General features: G+C 42.4%; 2 protein-coding genes across 6 annotated transcripts in view; one reads left to right on the top strand and one right to left on the bottom strand.

Annotated features, from left to right (window-relative positions):
- CNN3 (calponin 3) overlaps positions 1 to 1,520 on the top strand; it is a 35,317-nt gene extending 33,797 nt beyond the window's left edge. Inside the window, exon 7 of the mRNA XM_006266549.4 lies at positions 395 to 1,520. Coding sequence (XP_006266611.1) covers positions 395 to 742 — 348 coding nt within the window. The 3' untranslated portion in view covers positions 743 to 1,520. The remainder of the gene's footprint in view (positions 1 to 394) is intronic.
- Positions 1,521 to 5,671: 4,151 nt separating this feature from the next.
- SLC44A3 (solute carrier family 44 member 3) overlaps positions 5,672 to 18,862 on the bottom strand; it is a 90,830-nt gene continuing 77,639 nt past the window's right edge. For 3 of the 5 annotated variants that reach the window (XM_059728069.1, XM_014599729.3, XM_059728070.1), the window contains 3 exons: positions 9,992 to 10,129; positions 8,130 to 8,366; positions 5,672 to 6,576 (listed from right to left, as the gene is read on the bottom strand). In XM_059728069.1, coding sequence (XP_059584052.1) covers positions 6,436 to 6,576; positions 8,130 to 8,366; positions 9,992 to 10,129 — 516 coding nt within the window. In that variant the 3' untranslated portion in view covers positions 5,672 to 6,435. The remainder of the gene's footprint in view (positions 6,577 to 8,129; positions 8,367 to 9,991; positions 10,130 to 18,862) is intronic. The other 2 variants (XM_014599730.3, XM_019479065.2) reach the window with 2 other exon arrangements.

Genomic DNA, 18,862 nt, shown 5'->3' with positions numbered 1-18,862 from the left:
TTAAGTTCTTTTCAGCAAGGAGCAAGCAAGGACAGAGGACCTTTCACAGCTCCTGCCTTAAGTTGTGATGAGCCCGAAAATGTCACTTCACATACTGACAACCAAACTGAAATAAAAGATTGCTGCCAGGGTTGTACTTTAATTGAATGTCAAATACACTCTTTCCAGAAAGTGTGTCCCCCTCCCCTCCAGCCAGGTGTTCTCTTGTCCCCAGGGGTGGGTTATGGAGTTACATCTTTCTCACTGACTCTTAACAACAGTGTAAAGACACTTTCTATTAGTTCAGTGTGCACAGTTTACTGAAATTAAGTTACAACATTTAATTGATTTGGGGTAGATTTATCCTAATGCTACTTTGTTAAAGCTGTCTTAAAATTCACTTTTTTTGTGTTAGGCTGGAATGCTGGCACCAGGGACCAGAAGAGACATTTATGATCAAAAGCATACATTACAACCTGTGGACAACTCTACTATTTCACTACAAATGGGCACCAACAAAGTGGCTTCCCAGAAGGGGATGAGTGTGTATGGGCTTGGACGACAAGTGTATGACCCCAAATATTGTGCTGCGCCAACAGAACCAGTAATTCATAATGGAAGCCAAGGAACAGGAACTAATGGGTCAGAAATCAGCGATAGTGATTATCAGGCAGAATACCCAGATGACTATCATGGAGAGTACCAAGATGACTATCAAAGAGATTACCATGGTCAGTACAGTGACCAAGGCATTGATTACTAGATTTGCATCAAAAGCTCAATATTAGTCCATTATTTTATTCAGTAAAAAACGAAACTAGCCTTGTGGAATTGTTACCCATCTTCCCTACGCACTATACTTAATGTACCTAAAGAAATATTGCCTTACATACATTCCTTTTTCCGCCCTTTCCCTCTCTAGTTGCCTTTAGTGCTGTAACAGTTGTAGTCTACAGCATAACCAATAACTGCATATGAAGTAAAAAGGAATACTGTGAAAGGGGGAGTGCTTTTGTACAGCCAGTCTTTTAATTAAGAGCTATGCATTTTCAGTCTTCTTACTGAATAGGCATTTTACATACCACATCAAAGCCTTGTTGTTTTGTTTTTTACTTATTTACTGCTTACCAGGTTTCTGCATGAAAGACAAAGGACTTCCATGCTTAAAGTTAATATGGTCTCTGCCAACTACATCTAAGATGCAGCATTAGTGATCTAAAAATCATTACTTTGTTTCTACAGTATTGTTTGGTAATGTTTAAAGTCATACATTAGATACAGTAAATGTGCATTTGTGACTAAGTGTATTCATTCCATTATCTAAACTGACCAAACTCCTAGAAATAGTTGTCTTACTAAAAAGGGAGCTTGTACAGAGTCTTGAACCAACAAAGAACCCATGTTTTGGTGCATTTACTTTTTATTGTGCCATAATGTATCCATGTAGAAATGCTTTTTTTCTTTCTTGAACTGTATTTATTGCCACACTTCTCAACTGATCCCATTGTATTTTTATAAATAAATATTTTTTCTGGAAGGTACCTGAAAATTTTGTTTAGTTTATTACACAAACAAATGAGCTGCCCTGGAAGTTACCCTGACAGTCAAGAACATTTTAACCTAGAACAGCTCAAATTTAGTAGTTTTGGGTATCTTTGCTTGAGAGATTCCTTTCAATATAAGATCCCTGGATCACTCTGCACATCTCACCCAGAGTACAGTGGTCACAGCAGTTTCCTCTGCTTGTCACTGACAGCTTACATGCATGGTTAGGGACCTGTATATTATGACAAGGACAAGGGGGCAAGCAGTTTAACTACAGGTTTTGCATATGCTTATCTTGCTTCCCTACTTCACTTCCCTAAACAGCTTCTGGCAGAAGCAAACCCAATAGTTCACATCTTAGATGGGCCCTTTGATGTGCCTTTACATAAGTAAAACATTTTTTATGCTCAAACATTCTGGACTTGTAGAGAGACATAAAATTGCTTGTAGCTTGTTCAATTAGTTCCTGATACTTATTTTTGATGAGAGATGACATGTTGTCTCAAGCTTAGCTGGAAGGTAGGATAGGAGATACCTTATCTATTTATATTTTAACTCATCATCCCAAGCAGCTCTGTGTCAACAGAACTGCCAGCAGATGAACTGGCTAAGATGGGAAGAAGTTTCCCATCACAGCTACCCTCTACAAACTGCATTTACTTTATTTTTCTGAAAATAGCTTCAAGTTTGTCAATTCAAATATACATGGAGGTGACTTCTGAAAACCTACATGTTAAATGAAACATTTAAAAGCAGTGCTATGACACACTGATGGCTTTGATTAATTTTTAGCACTTTTCTTTAAAAAAAACAACACAATCCTCAACTCACTGCTCTCATTGAAGTCAAAGTGTAACCCCCATTAGCCTTCAGGGATGTTGGTTCAGTCTTTAAATCCAATTCCTTATATATCCATTACCTTGGAAAATAATGACAAACGATTGCTCTCCTCAGTGCATTTCTTCTTGCATTTTGCACTTTTGATTGTGAAAGTAGCTTATGGCATCATGATTTTGAAGTTAGTAATTAGTCCATTATGAAATGGAAGTGTATATATCAGAATTACCTCCTTCCCTTGACCTTTTCTGAAAAGCCCAGCTTACTAGGTTAAAACTTAAACTTGCCCAAATTCACACAAATTTTATCCAGCAGTGTAGGTGTTGAATGGAAACAAAGGAGAGGGTGAATCAGAAAAATTACTACTAACTTCCAGACTACCCAAAAAAAAGCCTGGCTTTCTTCTTCCCAAATCGATTATCTTTAATAGATTAATAAATGCCCCCTTTGTTCTATCACCTTTTATAAATGTGTTCATCTTAATTCTGCTGTTATTTTAGAAGTAGCTTTACTGGAAATTTCTCTGGAAGGAAAGCCTTACCCCACCACAGCAGCATATGATGGGTTTGGTCCTTCACCTTAAGGAGGCAGAGCTGGGGAAGAGAGTGCATGAACACTTAGAAGAAAACCTGGATTTTACTTTTGGGTCTTGGGCTCTTAAAAAAAAAAAAAAAGGGGGGGGGGGGCAGGGAGGTGGGAAATTGCAGTTTGTGTTTCATTTATCTGAGAGCCAAAGTCAAACGTTGAAAAGTAACTATAGCAATCAAACAAGATCAAGAGACTGAAAGCCTCAACCTGAAAGCAAGAACGTTGTTCAAATGTTTTCCATTTCTCAGAATGTGTGTTTAACAGACAATTTGGGAAACTGCTTTCTTATAAAAGGCAAATTCATAAGCGCATTAAAATGTGCAACTGAGTTGCAACCATCACTAACAGATAAAGCCCTGCAAAAAGGACAACACTTGCCGTACAGCCACAAGGCAGGGATGGTGATAGCCTTAGAGGCTGCCCTGCCACCTACCTGACTTCAGACTAACACAGCTAACTACCTTTCTTTACTATACAGAATAAAGCAACCAAGAAACAAGGTATGAAAAGATAATACACTAGAGCAATGTCTGGGAATTCAGTGTTAATGTTGTTTGGGAACTAGACACAGTAAAGCTTAACTTCCACAATGTAATGGACTTGTTAGAAAAACGTAATTATTTTAATGTACGCAAGACTTCTATAAATAAGGGTCTATTTAAGGGTCTACATACATTATAAAATTGATTGGATTCAAAAGGAGATGGAAAATTATAGAATCATCCACCATTCCTCCCTCTGTCTGGCAGGTGAGACAAAAGACAATGCCTCTTCCCTGTTTGCTCATCATCCCTCCATAGCATTACCATTTTCTCTCAGCAGCTCCTAAACTCTTTAAGGTGCGTCATGATGCAACAGCATGCACAGAAGACAGTAATACTACACCAGGGTGAGGAATCAGCTCTTAACAACTGCTAAGAGATTAAAAAAGTCTTGTCCTTGCTCTGCATAGCAGAGGATTAGCTACCTTTGTCTCTTAACTGAGCTTCCCTGCTTTGTCAGCTTTCACTTCTGAATTTGGTCCCTCTGAAATCCTCTCTTTGTTCTTTGGACAAAGACAAAAATATTCACTTACCTGCAAAAAATGATCCTAGATTGAAACCACCTGTATCACTTTTGAATTTTTTCAAGAGATCCTCAGATTTTCCACTCAGCCCTGCCTTCAGCCCAAAGGTTCAAGCAGCTCTGGGGGGGTGGGGAAAAAAAAGGATTTTGTTCTACTGAATAAAATTATAGCATCATGGCTAAATCTAGATGAATTAAGGAAGTTCATTCTAACACTGAGCGTTTGAAGTCCTTTCCAGTTGCATCCCAAGACAGTCTCCCTACTCATGGGATCACAGAACAACGAGACCATGAAAAATTAACATATAGCTTCCAATTTTACAGCTCCATGACAAAACAACCCTCCCCCCCCCATTTTGGGGGTTTTATTTATAACTTTCCTGAAGAGCTTTCTCTAGCTCCTTTTCCTTTATTCTAAACAGCTCCACAGATTTCCATTCTTTGCCATTTCTCAACCTTTCCTTATGGGTTCTGCTGTCAAATACCAAGGAAAATGCTCCCACATCTACTACTTCAACCTGGTATCCCAACCCCTTCCCATTATACCTCTTCTTTTCAAGATTTCCTCCTACAGCTTCATCTCAACATAACCAAGTTTGAGCTCATCTTTCCTCCTTTCTTTGTCACATACAAAGTGGCTATTTATTTTTTATTTTTAAGTATGAGGATTCAGAGGAGAACTAAGGGCTGTTCACAATCTTGACTGTTGAAAACATTTACCTACAAGAGTATACAATTCCCCCCACAATACCTTGTAGCCATTCTCTTAGCTGAATAGACTGCAGTTTTCTTCCAATGAGACTAGTATTGCTTCTCAATTGGTTGCAGCCATTGTGGAGAGCTACTGAACCACCCAGGTGGAAATGATCTCAGGGTATTTTCTCTATAATGTTTTGCATCTGTGGATCCAAGGACTATTGGCCATGTTTTCTACACAGGTGCATGTAGAATTACTACTGGGGTACCTGAACTGACATACTCAGAGAACTTAATACCAGAAGGATAGCTCTTCAACCTTGTTTTCAGACACCACCACCAATCTGACAGAAGAACTTTATTACCATAACTTTCATGAAACAGCTTAACTTCTTGGCAGATATGATGAAAAATCCACTACTGGACTAAGAGACTGTGTTTAATTCTTCAGTGCAAGAGGTACAAACCAGTAGTTAGAGAGCTACGTTACTTTGTCCCAAAGTATGTGTCCTTCACTTTGTTTTGTCTGAGTTTTGCTGCTGCTACTGTTTAGCCTGCATGCTTTCAGGTCTATTTCAAGTTCAAGCCTACACCCAGAGAGAAGTGTGTCAAATAACATGTAGCACTGGTCTTGTTATCTGTATCCAAATGTTCTTAAAAGTAATCTGCAAAGAGAATAAGCAGCATTCATGCATCTGAAAATCCAGGATTGCCCTTGGTGAAATGTGAGGGTAAAAAGAAATGCATTTTACAGTCCACTTCTGTGCTTTTCTGAATTTTTAACTAAATATAATGAAAGACTGAAATAAGGGAGGAAGGAAATGTGAACAATAATAAAACTTAAAATTGTGCATTCTAGTCCAATGGCTTAGGCTATTATTTCCCTATAACATAATGCTTGGAATAAAGTGTAAGTGAGAGTGCCAGAGACTGAGACCTTGAGAATAAATCAAGAAAATAGTCACCAAAAGATAGATTTTATTTTTGTCCCTAGTGCGCTTTAGCAGGATAAAAAGCAACTGCTACTGCAGAACCTTTATCAGCCAGCTCTTGCTCCTGGCTTCTTGGGTGTGTGTGACAATCACACAGTTCTAAATAGTGGGGCTGTCCTCAGCTGGAATACATTGGCATAGCTCCATTGAGGTCAACCGGTAAGCTTTATTCTTATAGTCTTCAAGGCTGAAATAGCCCTTTGGAGCGCTTCTCCTTTCTTGCATCTCATCAGTTTTAAACAACAGCAGAAGTCAAATAAGAAGGTCACTTCAGAACCAGCAGCCTTTCCCTTCATCAGAACATTGCTTGGTGCAGGGAAGCTGGGAATCTACTCCAGCCCCAGGGAAGCCTTGGGCTGCTCTAACTTGCACCACAGGCATACAGATCCAATCAGTCTTTATGTCCATGCAGGCCCAATAGAATGAGCCAGGGCCCTGGCACTCACTCTTCCTGCTCCTCTCCATCCCTTTTCTCCCCAATATGCTCCTTACATTGGGTCAGGGGAAAAAATGGCTAGCACAGAAGTCAGTTCTGTCCATTTTACAGCAGCAGAAAATTCACTGCTGGCCACATACAACCAGAATTCAGCCCCTTTAGGAACTAACTCTGATGTTCTTGTGTCAGCACTGATGATGATGATGAGGGAGGAGGACAGAGAAATAAACCAGGGTCAGGAAATAAATATTTACAGTCTATGCCCAGTCTTTTTTAATACACGATGGGAGACAACGATTATCTGACGTCCACGTTGCACAGCCTTTGTTGCCATCTCACCATAGGCTGGAGCTCTGTCCCATCATCACTATTCTGGAGGGTTTTCCTGTTATTGTGCTTTTTCTCCTCATTTAGCTTGTTGCTCTGCTTCACAAAGCTCTACAAAGCGGAAATAAGAATAAGGTCATCCAGGACTTTAAGTCTTTGATCAACCAGCTAGTTCCCAGGGTGAGGATGCTGTCTGATACCAAGCATGAACTCTGCAAGACCAGGAAGGAAATTACTGACACTGAGGGGCAGGAATCATTCTACTACATTCCTGACTAGAAATCTTCCCTTCATGCTAGCTTCTGGGACATGGCTGGCTGCGCAAGAAGCAAAGACCACAGTGAAAAACAAGCTACTATGAAGAGTGAGAGAAGCATCTTAAGACAGCTGTGCAGCACAGGCAGGGAAAGGCTGTAAACCATCTTCTCCAGGAAAAATTCAGGTGAGACATATTATGGCATTTGGCAATTAGCAGGAGATTGCTGGAAGGGTCTCTTTTTCTAAGGTGACTGGAGAGCAAGGCTCCAGAGTTTTCAGTGCAGGAAGGTACCATTATTCAGGACAGCACTGCAGCATGCACTAATTTTTAAATATGTGTTTAAGTATTGACTTAAACCCTGCATATTGCTCAAATGATGAAACCCATTCAGGCAGCTTTTTTAAAACTTAATTCTACAAACATTACATGGGACAACAAAGGGTTTTTAAAATCTGAGATTATAGCACTGTCCCTCAAGAAATCCATCCAGAACAACCACATAATATGAGTCATTCTGGCTGCTGAGTTTATTTCTCATGGCTCGATAACACTTTTTTGTCACATGGTAAATCAGGAGAAAGACAACACTGGCAAAAAGTGTTAAAGGAAAGCACATCTACTTCTTTAACCTTCCTGGTCATGTGAAAAGGCAGGCACACATACATTTAAACATTCCACATATTTCAGTGCAACTAAAAATATCCTTTGTCATCATTAACTACCGAGCACATGTTAAAACTGAAGCTGTCTTCATAATCCTTCTAATGATTTACAACACAATGTCAGGAATAGGGCACACTAATTATAAGGGTATAAATCCAAAACAATCCAGTACAGAGGGAGAAAGCTACAATCAAGAACCTATGACCATATTTTGGCATAAGACTCCTACTGTGTGTGGTCAAGACAGATTGGTTTAAGTCTGTGTGGTACAGATGAAGCATGTTCAAAATTAGTGTTAACAGGGCTTACCACAGAGACCAGCACAACTAGAGGAAATGCTGAAAATTGAGATGCCAGAGATCTAAATATTTAGTCTTAGGTCTTGATATGGATTGGACTCTATCCACTGGATTACCTTTGTATTTGCTATGCACTAATAATGTACTCTGCACATACAGGACACAAACTTCTTTACCTGGAGTCTAAAAGACTGAAGATGATGAGAACTATTCTACAGGGAGATCCAAAGAGAGGCATTAACTTCAGTGTATAATTTTTGTTCCCCCCACTTTGAAGTATCAGACAGGAAAGTGTATTTGTTGTTAATTAGTGTTTGTGACACTTCGGTGGGGGAGGGAAGAGAACAAATTTTAGGCACCAAGAACACCAGTTGATCAGTATTCAAAATACTTTACTGAATTTATCAGCCTGCTGTATGTGTCCATTTGTCATGGGAATTTACCAGTAAGTCTTGATCCATGAAGTATGGCTTCTCTGTAGATCCATCGTTTGTTTCTATATCAATAACAAAGCAAAGGAATAGCGTATCCACAACTACTTCAAACACTGATAAAAAGTTGTGGGATACTAGGTAGGCAAAAAATGAAACCAGCAAGAGTGGAACTACCCACACGTGTAACTCACGATGGTAGTTAAAAGCCATTAATCCTGCAAAAACAGTAAAACATACAACAAACACCTGTATGTGGGGGAAAATGCAAAACAAATAATTAGTCATCTATGTTTATTGGAATACACATAAAAAAAGCCAAGCAAATGCCTCAATGGCTAATCTTCAAAAGGCTTAATTTATTTCAAAATTGGATAGGAAGGTCTGAGATGAATCAGCCTAACTTCATCTACTGGTGGTGTTCCCCTCAGAATCATGTGATTACTATTATGGTCATCCCTGTCCTCCTCCTATTTATGCCCACTTCATAGATTTTCATAGACATTAGGGCTGGAAGGGACCTCGGAAGATCATCGAGTCCAGCCCCCTGCCCAAAGGGCAGGAAGTCAGCTGGGGTCATAGGATCCCAGCAAGATAAGCATCCAGTTTCATCTTGAAGGTGTTCAATGAAGGCGCTTGAACAACCTCTGGTGGCAGGCTGTTCCAGACCTTGGGGGCTCGGACAGTAAAGAAATTCTTCCTTATGTCCAGCCTGAAACGATCTTGTAGTAGTTTGTGACCATTCGACCTCGTCTTCCCTTGGGGCGCTCTGGTGAACAAACATTCCCCCAGATACTGGTGGTCACCCCTGATAAACTTGTAGGTGGCCATCAGATCACCCCTGAGCCTGTGCTTTTCCAGGCTAAAGAGCCCCAGGGCTCTCAGCCTGTCATCGCAGGGTCTGCTTCCCTGACCTCTGATCATGTGCGTGGCTCTTCTCTGGACTCTCTCAAGCTTCTCCACATCCTTTTTGAATTGTGGAGCCCAAAACTGGACGCAGTACTCCAGCTGCGGCCCCACTAAGGCCGAGTACAGGGGGAGAATGACGTCCCGGGATTTGCCTGAGAAGCATCTACGGATGCAAGCCAGCGTTTTGGTCGCTTTACTAGCCACAGCATCGCATTGCAGGCTCATGTTCATCTTGTGGTCAATGATGACCCCCAAGTCTCTTTCTTCCTTAGTGCTAGCCAACATAGCACTGCCGAGCCTATAAGGATGCTGCAGGTTTTTTTTTCCCCAAGGTGGAGAACCTTGCATTTATCAGCATTGAACACCATCAGATTCTCATCCGCCCACTTGCTGAGCCTGTCCAGGTCAGCCTGGATCATTCGCCTGTCTTCTGGTGTGGATGCTTTGCCCCAAAGTTTGGTGTCATCTGCGAACTTGGCCAGTCCGCTTCTGACTCCAGTGTCCACATCATTAATGAAGATGTTGAACAGTATGGGTCCAAGGACAGAGCCCTGGGGGACCCCACTGGTCACAGGACACCACAATGAGTGACTTGTCATGCCCCATCTTAAATTAGCCTGTAGATTCTACAGGCCAGGGACCATCTCTTACTGTGTTGGTTCAGGACCTAATGCAATGGGGGTCTGAGCTGGATGGGGGCCTCTGGATACTATTGTAACACAATCCTATTGCTGCTACTAATAATGCTGCTGCTGTTGTTGCCAATGCAACAATTATGAAAAGGAACAAACTAAATTACTTAATGATGAATTTTCCTTTCCTTTTATAGTGCAGCTCTACAGACTCATTCATGACGCGTGTAAAGAGAATTAGGCCTACCACTTGAGCTCATTACTACCAGACTAGACCTTTTAGTTAATGATTAAGAGTTTAATATGTGGATTTTGTAAATTGTGTTTTCTTACCTTCCCTAGGAAAATGATAAAGTCTCCAAAGCAGTTAATGGATGCCATAGCAGTAGAATTCTTTGCTAAAATAAAGAGAACATCCTTTGCTGAGGTACAAAAATTTGTCCCATTTATAGCTGTTGTTGTGTACACATGCTGAAATAAGAGAAAGTAATATGATTGGGGTAAAAATGACTAAAACTATATTATCAAATCCTCAAATTGTACATAATTAATAGTTTCTTTCATAATCTTGCAATTTAACTTCAAGCAAGTATCATTATGCCTCCAATTCCTAATGGACTTTTCATCTAGTTTCTGCTCTATGTACTGAACTTCTATATGAAATAAGGACTGGAGTAGTTTCATAGTAGTTTGGGGTCAGAAGGGACCTGAACAGATCATCTAGTCTGACCGCGCACCACTGGCAGGAGCACACGCTGGGATCACATGACCCCAGACAGGTGTTTGTCCAACTTCTTTCTGAATTTACCCAAGGTAGGAGCGAGGACCACTTCCCTAGGAAGTTGGTTCCAGATCCTACCCACCCTAACAGTGAAATAGTGCCTCCTAATCTCTAACCTGAACCTATTCTCCAGCAGCTAATGAGTTTGTAGGCAGCCACCAAATCCCCCCTCATCCTCTGTTTGCTGGAGCTGAACAGGTTCAGGTCCCTCAGCCTCTCCTCGTAGGGCCTGCTCTGTTGCCCTCCAACCAAGCGTGTGGCCTTCCTCTGAACCCTCTCAAGGCAGGCCACATCTTTCTTAAAGTGCGGTGCCAAGAGCTGGACGCAGTACTCCAATTGAGGCCAGACCAATGTCACGTAGAGGGGGAGTATCACCTCTCTGGACCGGCTTGAGATGCATCTTTGGATGCATGACAAGGTGTGGTTGGCTTTGCTGGCTGCGGTCTGGCATTGGCGGCTCATGTTCACCTTGGAGTCAATAATGACTCCAAGATCCCTTTCCGCCTCTGTGCTCACAAGGGGGGAGCTCCTCAGCTTGTACGTATGCTGTGGATTCCTTCTCCCCAGGTGCAGCACCCTGCATTTATCTACATTGAATCCTATCCTATTACCATCTGCCCACTTCTGTAGTCTGTCTAAGTCTAATTGCAGCCTCCCTCCCTTCGAGCGCCTACCTCTCCCCACATCTTGGTGTCATTGGCAAACTTGGATGTGTTTTCCACCCCCTCATCCAAGTCACTGATGAAGATGTTGAACAGTGTAGGCCCCAGGACCGAGCCCTGGGGGAGCCCACTATTCACATCCCGCCAGGTCGAGTATGACCCATCCACCACCACTCTCTGGGTGTGCCCCATCAGTCAATTTTTGACCCATCCAACTGTGTAGGCATCAATGCCACAGTCATTCAATTTATTAATGAGAATGGGGTGTAATGGGGTGAGAACAGGGAGTAATATCAATATTTCTGAAACTCTCTCTGTCCAGTTTCTTTTGAATCTTTGCAGATCCTTACTTTAAACCTTTGGTAGTGAATAACTAAAATGACACACAAATTGCACGGGAAAACTTATCTGGATATGTGCCATCTTAACACTTTTTATATATACACCAGCTAAACATGCGGTAAGTTGTTTAAATGAAACAAAGCAACTTATATTAAGCTTTGTCTACTAAGAAGTTATGATTAAGAATATTTTTATATGTGGCCCTTCCACATGTTTTTGAGAACGTTTACATCCATAACCATGAAACAGAATTTTTTCAGGATTAGTTTTCATTTTCTTTTGGAATGTGGAATTTTGCCAAGACTAACTGGAGAATAGGCTGATTATCTACTACTTTAGGGTTGCTCCATCATCTTTTAAAAAATGATCTATTCAACATATTGAACTTCTTAATGAAGTGTTTGACTTATTGCCTCAGTAATCACATGGGAGAAACGTCATTCAAGATGTATGAAACTGTTAGTTATGCAGTAGTTTGCTACAGAGACTGATTAACAGCTGTCTTTTTCTCAAAATGCTGGCAGGTTTATTATACTTTCTGGAAGTATTAGAAAACATCAGTTAAATTTGGTATGCTTGGTAGCACTAGCAGTATGCAAGGGATTATTGTGCAAAAGGAATTTGTAAACCCCAACATTTAGTTTGGGATTAGAATACTCTGCTTGTGAGTGAAAAAACATTCTGCTGAAAGGAAAATATAGAGATTGTACAGCACTTCTAGACTAACATTCCATTTTCTTTTCTTATTACAAACACAATTTCTATCTACCTTTACATATGTATGTGAATGTAGTTCTGGCTTGTAAAAAGAATGCAAAGGCTGCTATAATAATTTGATATGACCATACCTTAAACTGTGCTAAGGAGGAAATAGAGTAAAAACAAATGCAGACCTTTTGTACCTGTGTAGTAGACATGAATATGCCACTGACCACAACCGTACTACCTTCATGCTTAAAATTAAGATGCTTTCGTGCATTTTGTTAGGTTGTGGTCTTAGTCACCAGTAAGCAACACACAGAATAGTGTATCAGTGTCTCAGACTAGCCAGTTACAAACAGTCACAGATCAAACAGGCTCTTTCTTTTTGGATACTAGTATTTACATGAAGCCAAACCTACAACTCATTTGGAAAGATCTTCCCAGATCTTGCACTCTGTGGAATGCTCCCAACATTCTCTAGAAGTCCAGATTTTCCCTCTTGCTTTCAAGTTATTGGAAAGAAACATTTACCCACTTGTTCCCTTTCCCCAAACACATTTTTGTTGTATGAGTGGCAGACCAATGCCAAGTAAGAACTTATTTTTATTTTGAAAAAAAAAGTTAAATTTAAATATGGTGTTTTCTTCTACAGGCACTACACTCTTTCCTTACACACCGGAGCCTTTGTTTAACACATTGCATTGGTACAGTCCTTGCAAAACCTCTAGGCAAATAGTTATGTTATTAGACCAGCACCCCGGATCAGAAAGCATAGGATGCGATGGGTAAGATGCTGTCATCATTCTTGTACTGGAGAATTAATGTACCACAACTGTTTTTTTGAAGAACACAACCATTTCTGGTTTGAAGCCTGGGAACTTGACACATTTTCAGTATTAGGATAGATAAATAGGGAATGTGAATGTTTACGTATTTTCAAATACCACAGTATGTAAGAAAACTATTTAGAAAAAACATCCTTCTGTGCTTCAAAACACAGAATGTCAAGGGTCTTGGAAAAACTGACCTGCTAGTTTCATGAGAAAGGCACTGTGGCAGAGATCCAGGCCGTAAGTTCCCTGTTTGTTGAGAATAATTGCTACTTTGTGTAGCAGCTGATTTCAGTCTTCCATTCTAGGACCGGCTACAACAAAATGAGCTCAGTGAAAGAGGACTGCCATAGCAACAGAATCTTCTTTAAAAAAAAGCCCCAAATAAGCTGGTCAGACATGCCACTTCAACTTCTTCTGCCCTATTGATATTTTCAGTCTGACATATTTTTCTCCCTGCAGCAACTCTCTCAAGAGTCAATCTGGCTTCTGATTGCCAGTGCAGTATGGCAGATCCAAGATTGGATTGTGGTGGCTCTAGGCTGATAAGTGTTTGAGGCACCAGAAAGACTTTCTCAGAAACAAAAGTGGGTGGAAATAAGAGGCTACAAACATTTCCTGGCTAGAGCAGACAGCAATGACTGACTGACTCATGCTGGAGCAAGTTGTGTCATGGCATTTCTTGACAGACCTGAGGAAAGTGCAGAAGGAAGTGGAGGACGACTTTGATGATCCTGAAAATACCACTTCTTAGGAACAAAAGACTAGAGCAAGGGACACTTAGGGTGCATGCAGATGAGTGCAGACATTTGTTTCCCCCGGGACAACTAGCAGCGGCACATCTTGTTCCTCGTGCCCCTGCTACTTGTACTGGCACTGCTACTTGTGCCCTGCTACCTGTCCCCAGGGAACATCCATGCCACACTTATCTCAGATGGGGAAGGGGAGGCTGGGGCCAGCAACCGTGCTGATCCTAGAAGCCTTAGCAGGGGTCCTGGGGGCCTCCCAGGGCTGCAACCAAGGCAGGAACCCTGGCCAGCAGCCAGAAGGTGGCTCTGGCCAGCCAGGCTCTGGTTTTGGGCAGCGCATGCTGCTGCCACATGCGCTGCCCCACTTTTTTCGGTGCGATTTTTTTGACCCTGGGATCTGCCAGGGTCAGACCCCACCCACACGCTGCAAAGTAGCAGCACAGGGAATGCCTGCATGTCTGCACATCCATTCTCATCTGGATGCACCCTTAGGTGGTAAAACCCAGTCCCCAGTTATCACAGGCATCAGAGTTGTGGATTTTTGCTCCCATACCTTCTGTTGCAGTGTTTCCCAAACTTTTTCTTACTGCGTACCCCCCTTTCCAGATTTACTAGCTGCCCACATAGCCCTACCAGTGTACTTTTAGATTCTAACCGCTTAAATTCCAATTATTCTAATGAAAATTAAATCTGCCATTACACAATTTCTCCCGAGTACCCCCCAGAGATGTCTTGCATACCCCCAGGAGTACGAGTACCACACAGAACAGGGAACCTCTGTTCTATCAGATGGTTATGGGCCTCCTCCTAATTTCCAGTGTGAAGTTACTCATGGCCACTTGTTTTTGTGACAACATTGTCTTTCTGCTTAAATCCTTCCCTCTCTTTCCTGGTTTGTTCCTATTCAGTGATCATATCTCCTCCCAGTCTTTGTTTAGCAAGGCTAAACAAGCCAAGCACTTCTAGTGTCCTCTTGTATCACACTCCCTCTTTCCTTGATCATTCTAGCAGCCCTTCTCAGTACCTCTCCTAGTTCATCTTTTTTTGAAGAAGGCAACCAAAATTGTATACAGTACTCAAAATGAGGTCTCATCCCTCATGAGTACTACTAGTATCCTCTTTTATCTCTGCTGGAAGGAATTTACCCAATGAATCTTAGCATCATGTTTGCCTTTTTTATGACTGCATCACACTAGTGATTCATATCCATTTGATGATCAGCTAATATGGATACTTTTCCTTCTCTGTTGCTCCTGGCTTAGAGCACATAGTATTAGTTATTAGACCATAATAACAATGATCTTGAGCACTGAACTTTTTAATTTCATTCCATTTCTATGAATCACTCTGAACACTATCCGGCTTTAAGATCATCCTGACATTCTGATCTTCCTTTGCTACTGACAAGACTTCCCAGCTTTTGTGTTTTCTACAAATGTCATTAGCATTTGTGAACCATGCAGTACTTTAAGAGTTAGCCTTTTTCAAAATGCTGTGCTTCTGAATTCCTCATTAATCACCCCCTTACTTAAAAAAGGGAGTATCATTTTGCAAACCCTAAAGGATTTCCAGAGATCATAGTAAAACATGGGATCAAGTCCACGGACTACACTTGCATTTAATTGGGAGTTTATTGTGAGGTCAATAGTTCAGTTCATAGAATCATAGAAACATAGAAAATAAGGGTTGGAAGGGACCTCAGGAAGTCATCTAGTCCAACCTCCTCCTCAAAGCAAGACTATCTCCAACTAGATCATTCCAGCCAGGGCTCTGTCAAGCTGGGCTTTGAAAACCTCCAAAGATGGAGATTCCATCACCTCTCTACGTGACTCGTTCCAGTGCTTCACCACCCTCCTAGTGAGAAAGATTTTCCTAGTATCCAATCTAAACCTCCCCTGCTTCAATTTGAGACCGTTGCTCCTTGTTCTGTCATCTGTCACTGCTGAGAACAGTCCAGCTCCATCCTCTTCAGGTAGTTAAAAGTTGCTATCAAATCCCCCCTCAGTCTTCTCTTCTCCAAACTAAATAAACCCAGTTCCCTCAGTCTGTCTTCACGGGTCATGTCCCCCAGCCCCCTAACCATTTTCATTGCTCTCCACTGGACTCTCCAACTTTTCCACATCCTTTCTATAGCAGTGGGCCCAAAACTGGACACAGTACTCCAGATCTGGCCTCACCAGTGTCAAATAGAGGGGAAGAATCACTTCCTTCAATCTGCTGGCAGCACTTCTACCAATGCAGCCCAGTATGCTGTTAGCCTTCTTGGCTGTTTGTACACACCACAGGGGTTTAATTCGGTTTAGTTCTCCCTAAATTGAAATGGTGGGTTGTTAAAAACACCACTTAAATTTAGGGAGAATTAAACTGAACTAAACACCTGTGGCATGTACACAAGGGTGGGGGCCCAATCCTTACCTACCTCTTTGGCAGGGGGGCCGGAAGGCAAGCTGCCAGCAGGCCAAGTGGTCCCTGAGCTGTGTGGGGGCCCCCCAGGCAGCACCTGCCAACTGGCATCTGGCCTGGCCAGTCCTGGGTGGCACCACAGCCATGGAGAGAAGCACTGCCTGCCCCCAGCCAGGGAAGGAAGCATCGGGCCCCCACACAGCTCAGGCAGGCTCTGAGGAGAAAAAAAAAGAGAAAGATCAGGCTCGCCACATTTTTTTTTTTTTTAATTCAGTGGAGCCTGCCTGCATGGACTGCTCTCACAACCCCTGAGCTGCATGGGGCCCACCAAGCCCCGAGCATGTTGGCTTCCAGTGCCCTGTGCACTGTTGCACTTTGTTAGGTAGCAAACTAAAACACCTTGGAGGTCTTTTATCTTGCTGCATACCAAAGTCATTTAAGGTGGAATACACCACCTAGCGTGCAAACAGCAATACCATTAAAGCAGTACAAAAGGGCATTTAAGCCGCTTTAAAGACCAATTTTGTGGTGTGTACAAAGCCCCTTGGCAACAAGTGCACACTGCTGACTCACTACCGCCCACTGTAACCTCTAGGTCCTTTTCTGCAGAGCTGCTGCTTAGCCAGTCAGTCCCCAGGCTGTAGCAGTGCATGGGATTCGTCCGCCCTAAATGCAGGACTTTGCACTTGTCCTTGTTGACCTCCATGAGATTTCTTTTGGCCCAATCCTCCAATTTGTCTATGTCACTGAATCCTAGCCCTATCCTATCTTCCAGATCATGAATGAAGATGTTGAACAAAAACTGCCCCAGAACCAACCCCTGGCTCACTCCACTTGATACCAACTGCCAGCTAGACATTGAGCCATTGATTACTACCTGTTGAGCCCGACACTCCAGCCAGCTTTCTATCCATCTTACAGTCTATTCATCCAACCCATACTTCCCCAGCTTGCCTGTAAGAATGCTGTGGGAGACAGTATCAAAAGCCTTGCTAAAGGTATATTATGTCCACTGCTTCAAAGAAAGCAGTTTCAGCCTACATCAAAGAAAGAACTGGTCACTACTGTTCATCTTCACTACCTACATGGGTCATCATAAAAAGAACAAGGAAGGACCCAAAGGACGGGGTGGATACAGATGGGGTGCAGTAGTGCAGATGACCACCCCTGTTCAGTTGATGCCATAAGACTTTTTTTTAAATCCCCAGGGCAAATAAGAATTCCTTTCTCCCTTCCTCTCCATGCTCAGTACTACTTCCTCTCTCCTCTCATGCCCTTCTCCCCATTTTCTGTCCATTACTACCACTGTCTCTGGCTGCCCCAGGAGGTTCCAGGGCCACTCCTGATTCACTTGTTGGGCTCTGTAGGGAGCCAGGCTCAATTAGGGACAGCAGGAGGAGCAAGCAGGTTGCTCCTCCCTGCTTGGTCCCCCAGATGTTCTTTGCCAGCTCAGGAGCCCGTGCAAGGGAAGGGAACCAGCCCACTGCTACCACCAGCACCACTACTGCTGCTGTCTCTGGCCAGGCCTGGCTTCATGTGCAGCCCAGCTGGAGTAGTACAGGAGTGGTTCTGGAGCCACCCCCAGCTGCACCCCCCCCCAAACAATGGGGGACAGCAGAGACAGTGTCAGTGGCAGGTGGGGGTGAAAGGGGACCAGGAGGGGAGGGGACAGGAGGAAAGGGGATGTGCCCCTGAGCGGGGAAGAAAAGATTCTTACCTGACTGAAGGACTTAAAAAACCCTGCTGCTGCTCCTGTGCCACCTGCCCACCAAGGGGAGGGAAGGAGGCTTGGAGCAGTGGTACAGCCACCCTTGCAGCACCGATTATTGATCCCATACCCCTTTTACAATTTCTGGATCCACCCATGCCCAAGGAGTTTCTGCTTCCTGCTGTCATATGTATGAAGCCTCTTCAAGGCAAACATACATTAAAAATATTGTTCAAGTGAAGCTAAACTTTTCAGCAGTCTGTATTCAAGGTGACTGAAAATTTAGCTTAATTGGCAATAAAAATTTTGCCTGCAACATTAAATCACAGTATTTTAGGGGTGCGAAGGACTGGAAAGAGAGGTATGTAAGTAGTAAGACACAGTATTAATGGTTTTCTGCTGGAGAAACTGTTTTTATATTAGTATTTACAAAGTGCAATTTTGGCATGAGTCATTTAGCCTCATAATCACAGAGCTCTTGAGAGACTGATACCCAAAAGGTTTAAACTGCAGTAGAAAGCCCATCAATAGCCATGGACATGACTGTCAGACAGATTTACTACTGGCTTTTATACATTAAGACAGTAGCTGAATTTCTGTTTCCGTGAGTTCTGGCCATTATCACTATGGCCACCACTGGGCTCTGCAGACTGCTGAGGCCTGAAAGTCACAGTACTGATAGATATAAAGAAACCATATGCTTCTTAAAAATTCCTTCAAAAATCCAAGTGCTACACTTAGGGATGGGTGCTTGCCAACTGGCTGTAGATGAACCCAAACAAGACATGGCAATGAAGTTATGCTGTTATTTATGTACTGTAAAAGAAATTCATTGAAACAGGACCTAAGGAAGGATGAATGACTTTGACATACCAAAAGTACAGTCTCTGCCACAACAATTTAGGAAGTGGGGAGGAAGGCAGACATAGTGACTATGGATCCAATAAAGGAAATTGTGTATTCTTTTCATGGTACAGAAATTTTGATCCACCAGACTTGACTTGAGATGATATAGGATACATTTATT

The sequence above is a fragment of the Alligator mississippiensis genome, chromosome 5 (assembly GCF_030867095.1).
Source record: "Alligator mississippiensis isolate rAllMis1 chromosome 5, rAllMis1, whole genome shotgun sequence".
Taxonomy (NCBI): domain Eukaryota; kingdom Metazoa; phylum Chordata; order Crocodylia; family Alligatoridae; genus Alligator; species Alligator mississippiensis.
This window is presented reverse-complemented; position numbering and strand designations above follow the sequence as displayed.